This window comes from Netta rufina, assembly GCF_964035555.1.
Source record: "Netta rufina genome assembly, chromosome: 1".
In the NCBI taxonomy this organism is placed as follows: domain Eukaryota; kingdom Metazoa; phylum Chordata; class Aves; order Anseriformes; family Anatidae; genus Netta; species Netta rufina.
Window position 1 is genome coordinate 56,587,154 of NC_140123.1, and position 13,518 is coordinate 56,600,671.

At 36.4% G+C, this 13,518-nt stretch overlaps 1 protein-coding gene across 2 annotated transcripts in view; it reads right to left on the minus strand.

The window, feature by feature from the left end:
* The window catches only part of NALCN (sodium leak channel, non-selective), a gene marked incomplete at both ends in the record, with an annotated part of 218,699 nt that overhangs the window by 33,465 nt on the left and 171,716 nt on the right, over positions 1-13,518 (minus strand). For both annotated transcript variants that reach the window (XM_084305464.1, XM_084305463.1), the window contains 2 exons: positions 129-230; positions 7,467-7,540. In XM_084305464.1, the coding sequence (XP_084161590.1) occupies positions 129-230; positions 7,467-7,540 (176 nt within the window). The remainder of the gene's footprint in view (positions 1-128; positions 231-7,466; positions 7,541-13,518) is intronic.

The window sequence follows — 13,518 nt, forward strand, 5'->3', positions numbered from 1 at the left end:
TAGAATTCAGCTCTCTGTACATGTAATTCATTTCATTTTTACACATGCCAGGTATTGCTCAAATTTAACTCTGTTCATCACCCTCATGTTAAGAACATTTTTAAACCATTCTTTCTGTCTGTTTTTACCTGCGTTCTTGTCGTATATGATGCTGGACACTAAGAATGGACCTTTCCTTTGCAGGCTGCCCCTCAAAGGATCCGCTCAGCATGCGTTGCCTAGTGCAGGCCCTATGAAGAAATATGTTGGTGATGGCATAGAATTTTCAGCATATATGATAATTTCTGAGGTAGTGCGTTCAGACAAGTCAGATTGGCTTTCTGGGAAAAAAGAGCATGATTTAAGAGACAAAAACGATAAAACAGCAACAGATTTTCCATTAAAATATGTTATTTCCAAGGTAATGACTCCCACTCTGCACCATAACCAGTTATTTGGTGAGCCTTTTCCATGTTTTAGCAAGACTTATCTTTGAAGTATTTTTTCAGTTTTCTGTAGAATTTATGTTCCCACAAGACTTAATTCTCTAAGTGTGCAAAGATCAAGCAATGCACCAATCAACAGTAAGTAATACCAGCTTCTCTGCAACAGGGATGGGGAAAGTACAAGTGCAGCTGTCACTTTTGGGTACTTTCCTTCCAGGGCTGTACTAAGCAAAATATTTATGTATATGCTCCAGACTTACAGCATGTCTTTGAGTGGTCTTCCATGTAACAGGGACCAAATACGGTTTGAAATGAAACACTGCACACTGCTGACATCCTGTAATATGCAACATCTGCTTTCCAGGAAGGCACTGAACTTGCAGCATTTTGGTGTTTTGTTTTGTTTTTTTTTTTTTACTTGTTTGCTCATTTGTTTCAGTTTGCTTTTACTGAATTTTGGCAACCACATATGGTACATTATTTTGCCAGAAATTAGTACTTAATTTAATTCAGAGATTTGGTTAGTAAGTGTGCTATAGCTAAACACAGCAACCATATCTTTCTTTCACTGGCTAGAAGATTTCCATTAAGATAGTTGACAGAACTCCTCTGATGACTGAGAAATGGAATTTCAACCTTGGAAAAATATTTTCACTTTCCAAGGGTATTGCAATTCTAAGTTGACACAGTGCGTGACTTATTGCTCATTCTCTGCTATGCAAATGATTACTCGGAGAAGCTCACACAAGACCCAGCTGGTGATATTTCATATTTTCTAATGAATTTAATCTCCTTTTTTTTTTTTTTTTTTTTTTTTTTTTTTTTTTTTTAACACAAAAAACCTATATGCTATTGGAGGGACCACTCTATTCACCATTCTGCTCTACCTATGGTTGGATAAATGCTATTCTTGACAGCATGGCATCATCTTGCAAAAGGCTGTCTACTTTCCCCACTATGACTCTGTTTTTCACTCTTCTCTGGTATTTTTCCTTCTTTTTAATTAAGACACCTAAATAATAGGAGTATAGATCAAAAGTGAGATCTGGAACAAAAATGAGAAGCTTAGAATGCTTTTCAGTGCCATCACCTTCAATCATACTGTCATGCTAGAAAAATACTTTGTGCTACATGTGTTAGAGAGTTTTGTATTCTCATTGTCTTCCCTGCCTTGCTGTTTCAGCATTTCTTCTACCAGTTGTTAGAATAATTATTATTTCCCTTGGGTTACAGAAGAGAATTATAGAAGAATTGATAGAATCAACTGAGCAGAAGGAATCTCAAGGGGTCAACTAATTTATCATCTCTCTCAAAGCAGAATGGATGGTATCTACACTATTTGGGGCAGATGTTTAGCTAACTTGCTTTGCAATACCTGCAGCCTTCACAGCCCACTAACCCAATGTCACCACAATGCTATTTATCACAGTGATCTATAATATGGTGGGTCTATCACTTGGCACTAAAAACATAAATCAGGGTAACTTCTTTCCAATGGATATATGCATCCCGGTATTTCTTTCTGCTTGTGTTTACAGAAGAAATCCTGTGATGTCATATGCTCATGGAGATTTAAGAAGGTAGTGACTAAATCTGGATGTTGTACCTCATGACAATCATCATCATCTGAGCTTAACTAGATTATTTGTCCTGAGAAATGCATAGTATTAAAGCCTGGCAGTTAGGAAGAATGAAATCACACACTTAAGACAAAATGTAAATTATATGCAGAGGAACTTCTTGTAAGTGATTTAGAACTGATAAACACGAGGAATAGACATCAAAAGCTTCAGTAGGTTTGACAAGGAAACGTGAAACATTTCACACCTTGTGCAGAATACCTCCATGCATCCATGTGGGCTGTGGAATGACTGGCTAAGGAAAAGGATCTGGGAGTTACACTGTGCACTGTGTCTGGCTGGGATGGAGCTAACTGGATGTACATTGAATATGTTCCTACCATGAATAAGGCGAACTGCCTACTATATTAAGGAGGAGTGTAGTCAGCAGATGGAGGGAAGTTATTATTTCTCCTTTAGTTTGAGCTGGAGATGCTGCACCTGGGGGACAGTTTGGGATACTCCAAGAGGGATGCTGAAACACTGGAGCATGTACACTGGGGTTACCCAATTGGCAGGTGGCCAATACAGGGAGACTACCAAAGAACATCGAGGGAGTTGGGCTTCTTTATATTGGTAAAGAGGATGTTAAAGCATGGAGCTAAGCTCTTGTTAATCAAAGATGACAGAAAAGTCAACAATGGCCAGAAACTGTGGGTTGCAGGGTTCAGACCGGACATAGGGAAAACCTTTCTCAAGAGTAGGGTAATGAAGTACTGTAAAAATGTAAAAATGGAAAATGTAAAACTGAATCAAGGTTAGCAGTAGACCTACTTCAAGTGGGTGGTTAGACAACATAGCTTTAAAGTTCCCTTCCAACCAATACGTCTGTGTTTTTGTGATAAACAAACTAATGATAAATGTTTGCTCAGACCCTTATGGGAGGAGGTGTATTATATCACTCTATTACTGTCCAGAGAGAATTTATTCATAGATTAATTTTATAACTTTCCTAGAAGCACACTGAAAGTCATTTTTTGCTTGCTTCATTGTTCAGAAAAAATCACTGTATTTTAATGATATATTTGTATGAACACAGCCTGGATTAAATATCTTGTACCATATTATCAAATTAGCAGAACTGGATATTTAATTCAAGCAATTCTTTGTTTTTCTTTCCCCTAGAAGCACTCATGGCAGTTTCAGTTTCAGACATATGATAAATTCACTTCACTGAATTAGCTGTTTGTGAAACTTAAGCACTTAGGCATAAGTTGTGTTATTCCCTCAGGCCCAGTAAAAGCATCAGACAAACTTTGACCAGAACAGTGAAAATCCTGTTGCAGATGCCTAGGACCAGTTTACAGTTTCACTATATATAGTATCAGCTATAACGGAAAGCAAATAAAAAGCTACTTGTCTAAAAAATGCTAGTTTCCAAACCTGTCACGATATATTTTATAATACACTGAATTTTGGTGATTTTAGTGAGTTTGATTTCCTTATCAACAGACCATAAAACTTTCAAGTTATTCCTTGTGTTTTAGAAAACATGGGCATAAGCCCGTACATGAGAGTGACTGATCACTGGCACAGGTTGCCCAGAGAGGTTGTCGAGTTTCCCTCCTCAGAGATCTTCAAAAGCCAGATGGACATGGTCCAGGGAAAACAGCTTTTGGTTGGCCTTGTTTGAGCACAGAGCCTAGGGGGCTTGATAGGATGTCCTTCAGAGGTCCCTTCCAACCTCAACTATTCTATGATTCTATGAAGTATGGTTTAATAGACAACACCAGAATCATGTTCTGCACCACTATGGATACTTTGATTATATTTTGACCTATGTGAGACTACTGTTAATTTGCTCAGTTTCCCCACTGTTCTACTTCATTCACAATTTATCCTTAGCACTGTAAATAATAGATTACTTTATAGATAAGATTTCAACTGGATCTTCTCCACATCCACCACTTCAAAAAGCCAGTGGGAACAATCAAGAACTAGACACTCATTTTTAGATGATAATCCCACAAGGAATGAAGGTCAAAAGAACTGTATGCACAGAATTTGCTTTTAAGATAATGTCCTGGTTTCAGTTAGAACAGTGAACATATCAAGAGAGACTGATAAAATGTGGGAAACACTGAAGATACACAGGAGGAATGAAATTTGCTAGAAGTGGCTATTGCTGCTGAGGAAAATGCATCTTCATTTTTGGGAAAAAATGGAGCTGGTTGTAATTCATACTAAATGTGATCTTGTTTTGAAAAAGTTATGCTAACTGGCTATAACTCACTTTTATATTCCTTCATTTTCCTCAGAAGGGTTAAGCTCTTGATTTATGTGAAGAATCAGGCTGCTCTGTGCTCTGATACTGTCAGAGGTGACTCTGCTTCCAGGGCTGACTGCACCAAGACCTCAAGAGGAAAAAGTGAAGGCTTGTTTGCAAGCAAGGCTCTTCAGAAAATAGGTGGTTCACCTGAAATAGAGTAAGAAACTTACAGGATAATGGAAAGACCTGAGGTAGCCTCTACTTTGAGGGACTTGCAGTCCCTTTTGTTGCATAATGTAAGAATAGATGAGCAGGTGAGACACTTAGAATTGAATGTATGAACCGTAACTCTGCATAGTTAGGACAGTTTATGCCCTTCTTCTTCCTCTTGGGGGAAGATGTCAAGCAGCAGTTCAGTGTTTCACACAAGGAGAAAAACAAACTTTGGATAGAGGAAGATGCACAAGAGAAGAGTAACCATACCTCTTTTCCTCCTACTTGGTTATGTTGAAACCTTTAGAATTCAATTAAAATGTAATTTTTCCAGGTTTAAAAACTAAGGGGAAAAAGGTAAGAGGTGGGCTTAAGCCAGAACAGACTTAAAATGCTCTTTTTATTACAGCAATCTGATCAAGTTGAAGTTGCCTGTAGGCAGCTTTACCTTGAAGAGGCATTGCTTTAGATAAATGATACTTAATTCAGGTAGACAAAAACTAAAAAGACTTTTAGAAGGAATCTTTTCAGAAGGGATGACTTGAATTTTCTCTTATTGTTCTTGGCATAAATGTCATTTCTTCTTTTGTCAGATATTCAGAATGGCTGAGGTTCAGAGTATATAGCTTTTATGATGAAAGTAAAAATGAGAAAAAGAATCTCCCATCTCTTGCACATTTGGGTTTTCCTGTGTTCCTTGAGCTGAATCCAAATTTTCAGGTGTAAAGATTATCCTTTTTTATCACTTCTTTTTCTGTTTATAAAGCTCCCCTGCACTATTATCATGGAAAAACTGGCAGTGCTCAGCACCAGCATGCCCATCATTGGCAATGCTCTCTACTAGCACGCCCACCAAATAGATATACCATGAACACAACCTTTTTATGCTGGAACATGCAGTGGATATGTCACAGTTCAGAGCCTACTTTACAATTCTGAGGCGATTAAACGATTCTGAGGAGATTAAGAGGAGATTAAAGACTGTTTCTTTGTAAGTGATTTACGTGCAGCCCTATAAAGCACTGGAGGACATACGATCCCACATTTTGCTTAGTTGACAGAAGTTCTCTCCTTTTCTCCATGTTCCTCGAAAATTCACCAATCATGACACAGGAAGTAGATGGGAAAGTACATTAAATGTAGATTAAATTATCAATTTAAATAGAATAATTAAAATAATAGTTTAACAAATTATTAGATTAAAACTTTCTTCTTCTGCCTCTGAATCTTTTCTTCAGAAGAATTCAGAGATGAATTGATGAGAAGTCCTCCTTGATAAATAGATTTGGCAGAAGCCAGGCTCTAAAGGACCAAGAGGAAGTCAGTGGGACTGAAATTGGAGGGACTGATTTCTGATTCTGTCCTGGTACCTCTGAAAACCTTGTGAAGTTCAAACAAAGGTTCATTTGGATTCTCCTCCCACTCTGCTTCAGACTTCTCCTGAAAAGGAGGAAGTTCAGGGCTGATGGAAGAACTCACCAGAAATTGAGCCCCTACAGATGTGACAGTTTAAATAAACAATATATATGTATATATAAAGTGAGGTATTCTCTCTGTCCATGTTTTCTCTGTGGTATAGTGTAAGGAAAATGCCAAAGAAACTGAAATTTGTGTAACCCTAGAAGCATCAATAAAATTTTGATAATGTAATAATATATAACATAATAGCAAAGAACATATGTATAAATATATATAACTTAATATCAAAGAATATAGCAAAGAATTTTATTATGAATTCTTTACTGAAACACTGCCATGAAGTGTTTCAGTAAAACCATATTTTTAAAGCTTTTTGATTAAGACAAAGAAACAGGTATTCATTCATCCATAACAGCGATGCCCATAAAATCAAAGTATATTCACAGACTTGAAATGCTCATAAAGAGAGCCCTAAGTTTTCTTAAAAATTAATACTTATGGCCTTTCAGTTATATTTCTTGTTAATATTTTGACAAAGAGCATTCACTTGAATTTGTAATTGTTTGTGTTTTCATTACAATGGGTTTCAAGACAGATAAAGTTGCACATTGATTTCTACAGTTCTCTCTGTGCTGTATTCTTACAGAATACTAAAAGAACTGAAGAGCTGTAATATTTCTCAAATAGCATGTAAGTAGAAGGCATTTTTCAAACAACACAATTCAGAACTCACACTGAATTCTTAGTGCACTGCTTCCCATAAAACACTGCCATACTTCATCTAATCCCACAGCTGTACTTCTCAAATCAGTTATTCGTGCTTATACTGATTATTTCCCTGGGACAAGTCATTTCCCAGTCACAGCATTCTAGAAAGGAACCTGCTTTGGTGACAATGTGAATATAAAATACAAATGATCTATAATTTGTTGACATTGCTAATACATATTGTATCAATGATAATCATTCTAAAGTGAAACAGACAGTGGCATGAAAAACTGCAGCATGGCATTACACAGACAATAGCTTTAAACTTGGGTCTTAGAGACTTGGGAGTGTGTTATTTCCTTACAGTACTGAGTATTTACTTTTTATGGAGTACCAAAATGAGTGATTATTATTAAAACATTCATGGATATCTTCTACAGAAGTCACAGTTTTAAAGTCTTTTTCATTGTATGTCTCCTACTTGGAATATGATTATCTGAAGTCTATGCTTTCAAGTGCACAATCCCTATGAATATTTATTTGCATGTCTACACAAGAACTAGGTTGGAATTCTTTAGGCAAAGTAGCATTGCCTCTGAAGAGATATGTTTGGGTTAATTTTGAAGGAAGAAGTGAAAGGAACTGAAACACAATCCTTCTACACAGCACAGAGTTGAAGAAATCTCTCTCTCCTTGCTGTTCAAACACATTATATACCCAAAGAGCAATTTATCATTGATAATGAAGACAACAGATGTACTACAAAGGGACAGGTTATCATAAATATTGTACATGCAGTAATATTAATGAGAAGCAAAGTTAGGAGAAATCAGTTGACATTCAAGACAACACCAAATCACTGCTGATTCCTACCTTAAAATTTTATTGATTGCTGTCTCTTTTTCAAGAAGATTTCTTGCTCTGATGCTGAAAACAGATTTACGGAGCTATAAAATTAAGAAAAAAGTGTATTTTTTAATTGCCATAAAACAGCATGCACACTGACAGACCAATGAAACATTGTGTTGAGTGTATATAAAATTAAACACATAATGTTGTCTGTCATACAGATATTTTTCACAGTTTGTGGCACTGGTATTTTTTTACAGGAAAATGTTAGTGGAAAAAGATCAAAATGGTCATACAGAGCAAATTTCTTGAGGAATATGTAAAATCCTAGTCTTATCTTGCAGCTTTTGGCCTTCCTATGCCAATCCTTAGCTTTTATTTTTAATGTCAATTACTTGCTTGTTGACGTGTCTTAGAAATGTAAAATATTTCAAATACTGAAAACATTAATTTCCTTCCAAATCCAGTTTTTATTCATCCAATTTCAGAAAAAAAGCTGAGTCAAATAATTTTTCCTGAAAATTTCTACAGCTTGCTATCTGCCATAGATGACTTATTTTAGGTGTTTAAAACAGATGCCAGAACACCTTGGCATTAATCATGTGGCCCAAGAAGGAAAATTCACCCAGCCTGTCAACAAGGGAAGGTGCCCTGGAAAAGTGGGAGTTCATAGGGAGGCTGGGCACATGTGCAGATACATTTAGTGCCTTCCAAGCCATCAAGTGCCAGCAAGTAATAACATCTCAAGAAAAGCTGCTAACAGGTCTAGACTGAGGACTACATACATCTGGCACGCTAGGCTTCTAGGGACTTCTGTATCCTTTCTCTAGACAGTGCGGTTAACAAAAGAATAGATGTGAAACTCACCCCTGAAGCAGTATGTACTTGGGCATTAACTGGTCTAAGCATACTGATGGACTGATTCCAAAATGGAACTGATAATACCTACAACTCAGGCACTTCCAAGGATTGCACCTTTAGAAGATGACGGTCCTCATTGCTTTTAAGACTTAGGAGTCCTTGCTTAAGCCAGACAAAGCAATATGAGACAGTATTTTTAAATGTGTACAAATGATCCATTTATCATATTTAAAGGATTCAGCAGTAAATCAAATAGCAACATGTTTAAGAAAATCAAACATCAATATAGATTTTAGTGCCCTTAGTTCTAAGATAAAGAAAAAAATCTGCTTCCCATTTAATTTCCAAAATTTGCATTGCACACCAGGCAAATGCAATAGAACTGTAAAAACAGCAAATGGGGTTGATGATCACTGTTTTGTTTAATAATGCCTGGATACAGCATGCTGGTGTAGGAGGCTGGCAATTAAAAACTTGTGGTACCTGCCGAGTTCTTGAATGTTGCAGAGGAAATTACTGGCAGTGCTAATGTGGAAAACACATTACTTGATCAGATGATACAAAATTAAATAAGTATACAATACCAAGGTTATTTTATTGTATATCCATGTAGCCTGATGATTTTTTTTTATTATAGATTGTGATGTACTGAGGATACCCTCAGTGTATCATCATTAACCATTATTTATTTATTCACTTATTTATGCAGGCTATAAGTACACTTAGTGCATAAATAACAATGCCATCTAATGTTCTGTTATAAAGCATTTTTTCTTAGCACAAGACACTGTCCTCAAATCGCCTAACATTATTTGTTACTGTTAAATATGTTTTCAACAACACGTTTAAGGAACTCCTGCAGGTTACCTGGATCTGTAAGGAACAGCTGTGACAGGTCAGCAAGCTACCAATAATACTTCCTGGATGAAAATATTTTAGATAGGATGTGTGTACTCCTATCAAAACATGAATAAAACAGCATGGTTCCCATATTCCTTTCAGTTTATTTATACAAGTATGCCTGTGGACACAGAATTAGGAAGTCTGTTTGTAGTGCTTCTTCCACAAGCACTGGTATCTTTCATTGCTGCTGTTGGTAGGACAGACTTCAGGCAGAGAAAATGACTCATTCCTGTTAGTATGAACTTGATCTGAGTTCTGCATTCCTATGCAATTTGTCCAAAATGACAAGGACAAAGCAATAAACCACTATAACCATTGCAAAGGCAGCTAAAGCTCAGAACATTGTTGCTCTGCAAGTGCCACCCGCTGCTTCTAAAAGGTACTGCAGACATTTTAAATGAAAATCTTTATTGAGTAGTCTGTGTAAAATTCCTAGGCTTTCTATCCTGGAAAAAAGAAAATTCTTTGTCGAAGTTTTAAAGGAAAGCAGCACAACACAGTACCATTGCTAGATGACTGCTAATGATTGCGGATCGGTCCCACAACCTAGGTGTACTGGCACAGCACTGCTGACTTCAGGGAGATCTGCGATAAGTCATAACAGTTAAGATATGTCTCATTAGTTTTAAGTTTTGAGAAATGCTATTCATTGTCAAGGTTTTGATATATTTTGCAAGTGACATGTTTGTGGTGCACAACAGCAGCCAGCACTGCATAAATCAATTAATTTCAACTTGAATTTGACATAAAATAGCATGTTATCAAGAGGTTAAACTGTGGTGAGGTAGTGTATTATTTTTATATCAGGTGCAGAGCTGACAGAAGAGACGAGTGCTAGGTGTTCTGCAACACAAGGGGAGACAAAGTCCCAAGGAAAATAATGAAATATAAATATCTGAAATGTTTAGGTGACAACAGAAAAAAAAAAAAAAAAGTGAACACAACATACTTTTCTAAGTCAATTCCTCAAGTGTTATAAGAACATTAGAATTTTAGCTTAGTGCTGCTAATAACAAGCTTTTATAGGTAATTGCAGGACCATACGGGAATAGTCTTCTGTACCATGACAGAAATTCCAAGCAAAGTGAAAAAAATCATCCCAAGCTCCTGTTTCAATTTGGAATTTGTTGGACATCAATTGATGGTTTATGTAGAGCTGCTGAATGAACAGATTGTTAGGTATGATATCATTATTTAAACATGTACAGCTTCTACGGAAAATATGAAGAGTCACTACAGTAAATGATATTTTAGAAGTACTTATTAGAAACAGTGAGGAGATGTTTATTTGGGCTGAATCTATTAAAGTTTTGAGCATTCCATTAAATACAAGATATTTTGGGCCCAAATGAATTTGATATGTAGCCTCTCAAATACATACATAATCATTTGTTCGACAACATCCTGTCTATGCATCTTCAGCTTGAAGAGATCAGACTGTATCAAAATGAATGTGACAGAAACCTGAAGAGTGATGGAAGGCCAAACTGCAAGACTGCAAGTTCTTGGTAGGCACCTAACAACATTTTCAAATAATTGATGCAGGTTAATGTTTAAATCATATGGAAATCAGTGGGAAATTTCTACAGCTCTTTTGAAAACTTTGCCTAATACTTACAGAATCATAAAGGATGTAATTATGGATCTCTAGAGATCCATATCCCTGTCTCAAAGTAGAACTAATTATTTTCATTTTGACTTTGAAAATCTGGCCCTTGGCAAGATTGTCCTACATAAGAAACAGGCTCACAGAACAGTCAAGAAAGTGGCCTACCATTATCTAAGTGCCACAAGGAGTCAAGGGCTGTCCCTTTTGATCAGAAGGCTTCAGTGAGAATTGGGCATTATCTCCTTAACTCTCTTGAGCCATTGACCTGAAATAGTCTTAATTCCTTTTGTAGACCTTAATTGCTGCCTATTTCTTAAGGAAAGACATGCTCTTCTAATCAGCTGATTACCGGTCTGGAAAATCTACATGGTCTTTCATAACCAGGAACACTTTTCAGTTAAGTCTGAGAATGTGGAGAGGGCTAATATCGACATAGTCATAAAACCCTCAGAGACTTAAAGAGGATGCTAATAGTCCATCTCAGGCACACAGGGGAGCAGCTCCAGGAAGTGAGAAGAATCCCTTTCTTCAACATTTTGTCATAATATAGTTGGGTTTCTGTCTTCGACATATCTGAGCTTTTTACTTTCACTGCTTTCTTTTGTTTTCTTCTGTTTTCCATCTTTACACCAGACAGAAGACAGGGAAGGCAGGGGAAAAGCCAGTAAGGAGGGCTGGGTAGATTACTGATGGCTGCCAAAAGAAGGGTGAAAAGTGAGGACTTCTGGCCAACCCGATATGGGGTTGTGATATGCTCTGCTGGTGTACAGCAATGAGGCTGGAGGCCCCACTCCACACCTTCACTTCTAGGTAAGAAGATACTGCTAGTGTGGGCTGGACTGGGAACAGAAGAAGACTGAGATAGAGTGAGAGTTTCAAGTTTGGGGTAACCTGGGTTGGGGGAATAAGAAAGAACATTGCTTCTGGTTGTACAAGCATATAATTCCCTTCACTAGAAAAAAGTGATAATGACTATATTTAATCAGTTTTTGTGAATGAGTATTATAAGTGGGTAACAGAGATCAAAGGGCTTAGAGAAGGAGATCTGGATATTCAGTAGGATCACGGAAAGGGAGAGTAAAGGCTCTACTGGAAAGGCTTGTCTGTAACCTAGTCCTTCATCAGCTCTTCCTTCATTCCATATTTATGTATGCTCTTATCTGTTAGAACCCATCAGCCCTAAAAATTTTGCCATGTATGAATTTTTGTTGATTGAAGAAACAAGAGGGGTAGGATCAGCCCCCTGCGTTTTCCCAGACTTTGCATCAAAACCTTGCAATCTGTAAAGTGGAAACAAAAAACAAAACAAAACAAACAAACAAACAAAAAAAAAAAAAGTGATGAAAATAGAAAGCTAATACCAGAAAGAAGTGCTGAATTTTGGCACTTTGAAAATGGCAGAGTACCCAATCCCCATTTTCCTTTGTTTCAGAATGTAATTGAAAATTGTTCTTTTCCAGGCAGAATTTTGAGCACACTATGTAGAGGCAAGAATGCCAATTCAAAATCATCAGTAGCTAGAGACAGACCATAACAAGAACAGTGCCTTCCTATTATTGCAGTTTTATCTTCTCTGCTCTGAAACACGGTCACAAAAGTAAAATATTAACAAATGAAATGTGTATGTGGTAAAACGCTTTATGAGAATGTACTTCATAAGTTTTTCTTTTCCTGTAAATTTATTATTTCAACATAGGGACATTGTTACATTTCTGTTTTATCTGAAAATAAACAAAATATCTGAAAAATGCAAAATAGACAAAGAGGCCTCCTGATTAATTTTCAAAAAACCTGAAATGCATCGATGTATTTCCATATATTAACTTCATTAGAAAGATCTCGATAAGAGTAGACATGGGACAAAAATCATCTCCTTTGAAAATCAAGGCTGTAATGACCAAGAAAATGACAAGTTCATAAGCCACTCTTATTCTATCAGGTAGATTGTTTTAATGGCTTTTCTGAATGTTATAACTAGACAGATTTTGGCAATATCCTGTGAATGACATAAATAGGTAAGACTGAAGCACTTGGCTGTGTTTAATTAACAAGAGGTACCAGGAAACTGAAATTGTGAGTGGGGATCTACTCAGATACTCAGTAAGGGTAGAAAAAGTCTGAGTGATTTTTGTTGATACTTAATCACAGAGTTCTGCAAAAAAATACTTTAGAAAAAAATGTACTCTTAGTGTTTAGAAATAAGTACCCTTTTGTGCTTGGAATTCATGTGCAATTACACTTTATTAGCTTCTGTTGTATTCAAAAGTAGTGTGGTATAGTCATTCTTTCAAATTACATAGGGAAAAGAAGAACCAGGAACACAACAGAATGTTATTGTACTTTTTGTGCCCATGTTCTGCTTTGCACAATACAATAGCCAAAGAAAAGTTCAGAAGAGGCTGATTAACTTGGGACATGAGTTCATTAGCATAAGAAGTACAAATTCACCTCTGGAAATGAGGATTTATGAATAAATATTCTACCCTTGTTTCTTTTCTAAGAAAAAATAGGAATAAAGTTTATAAGCATGTCTTCACGCCTGATGATTTTCTGAAAAATATCTTAGGACACCCTGTTTTTGATTCTAAAAGTAATTTCAGTTCTAACAATTACAAACACCTTGTGCAAGAACTCCTTTCAGAATACTCTCAGAATACATATGGTTCTTTCTGCCAAAAAAAAAAACAAACCACAACAAAACAC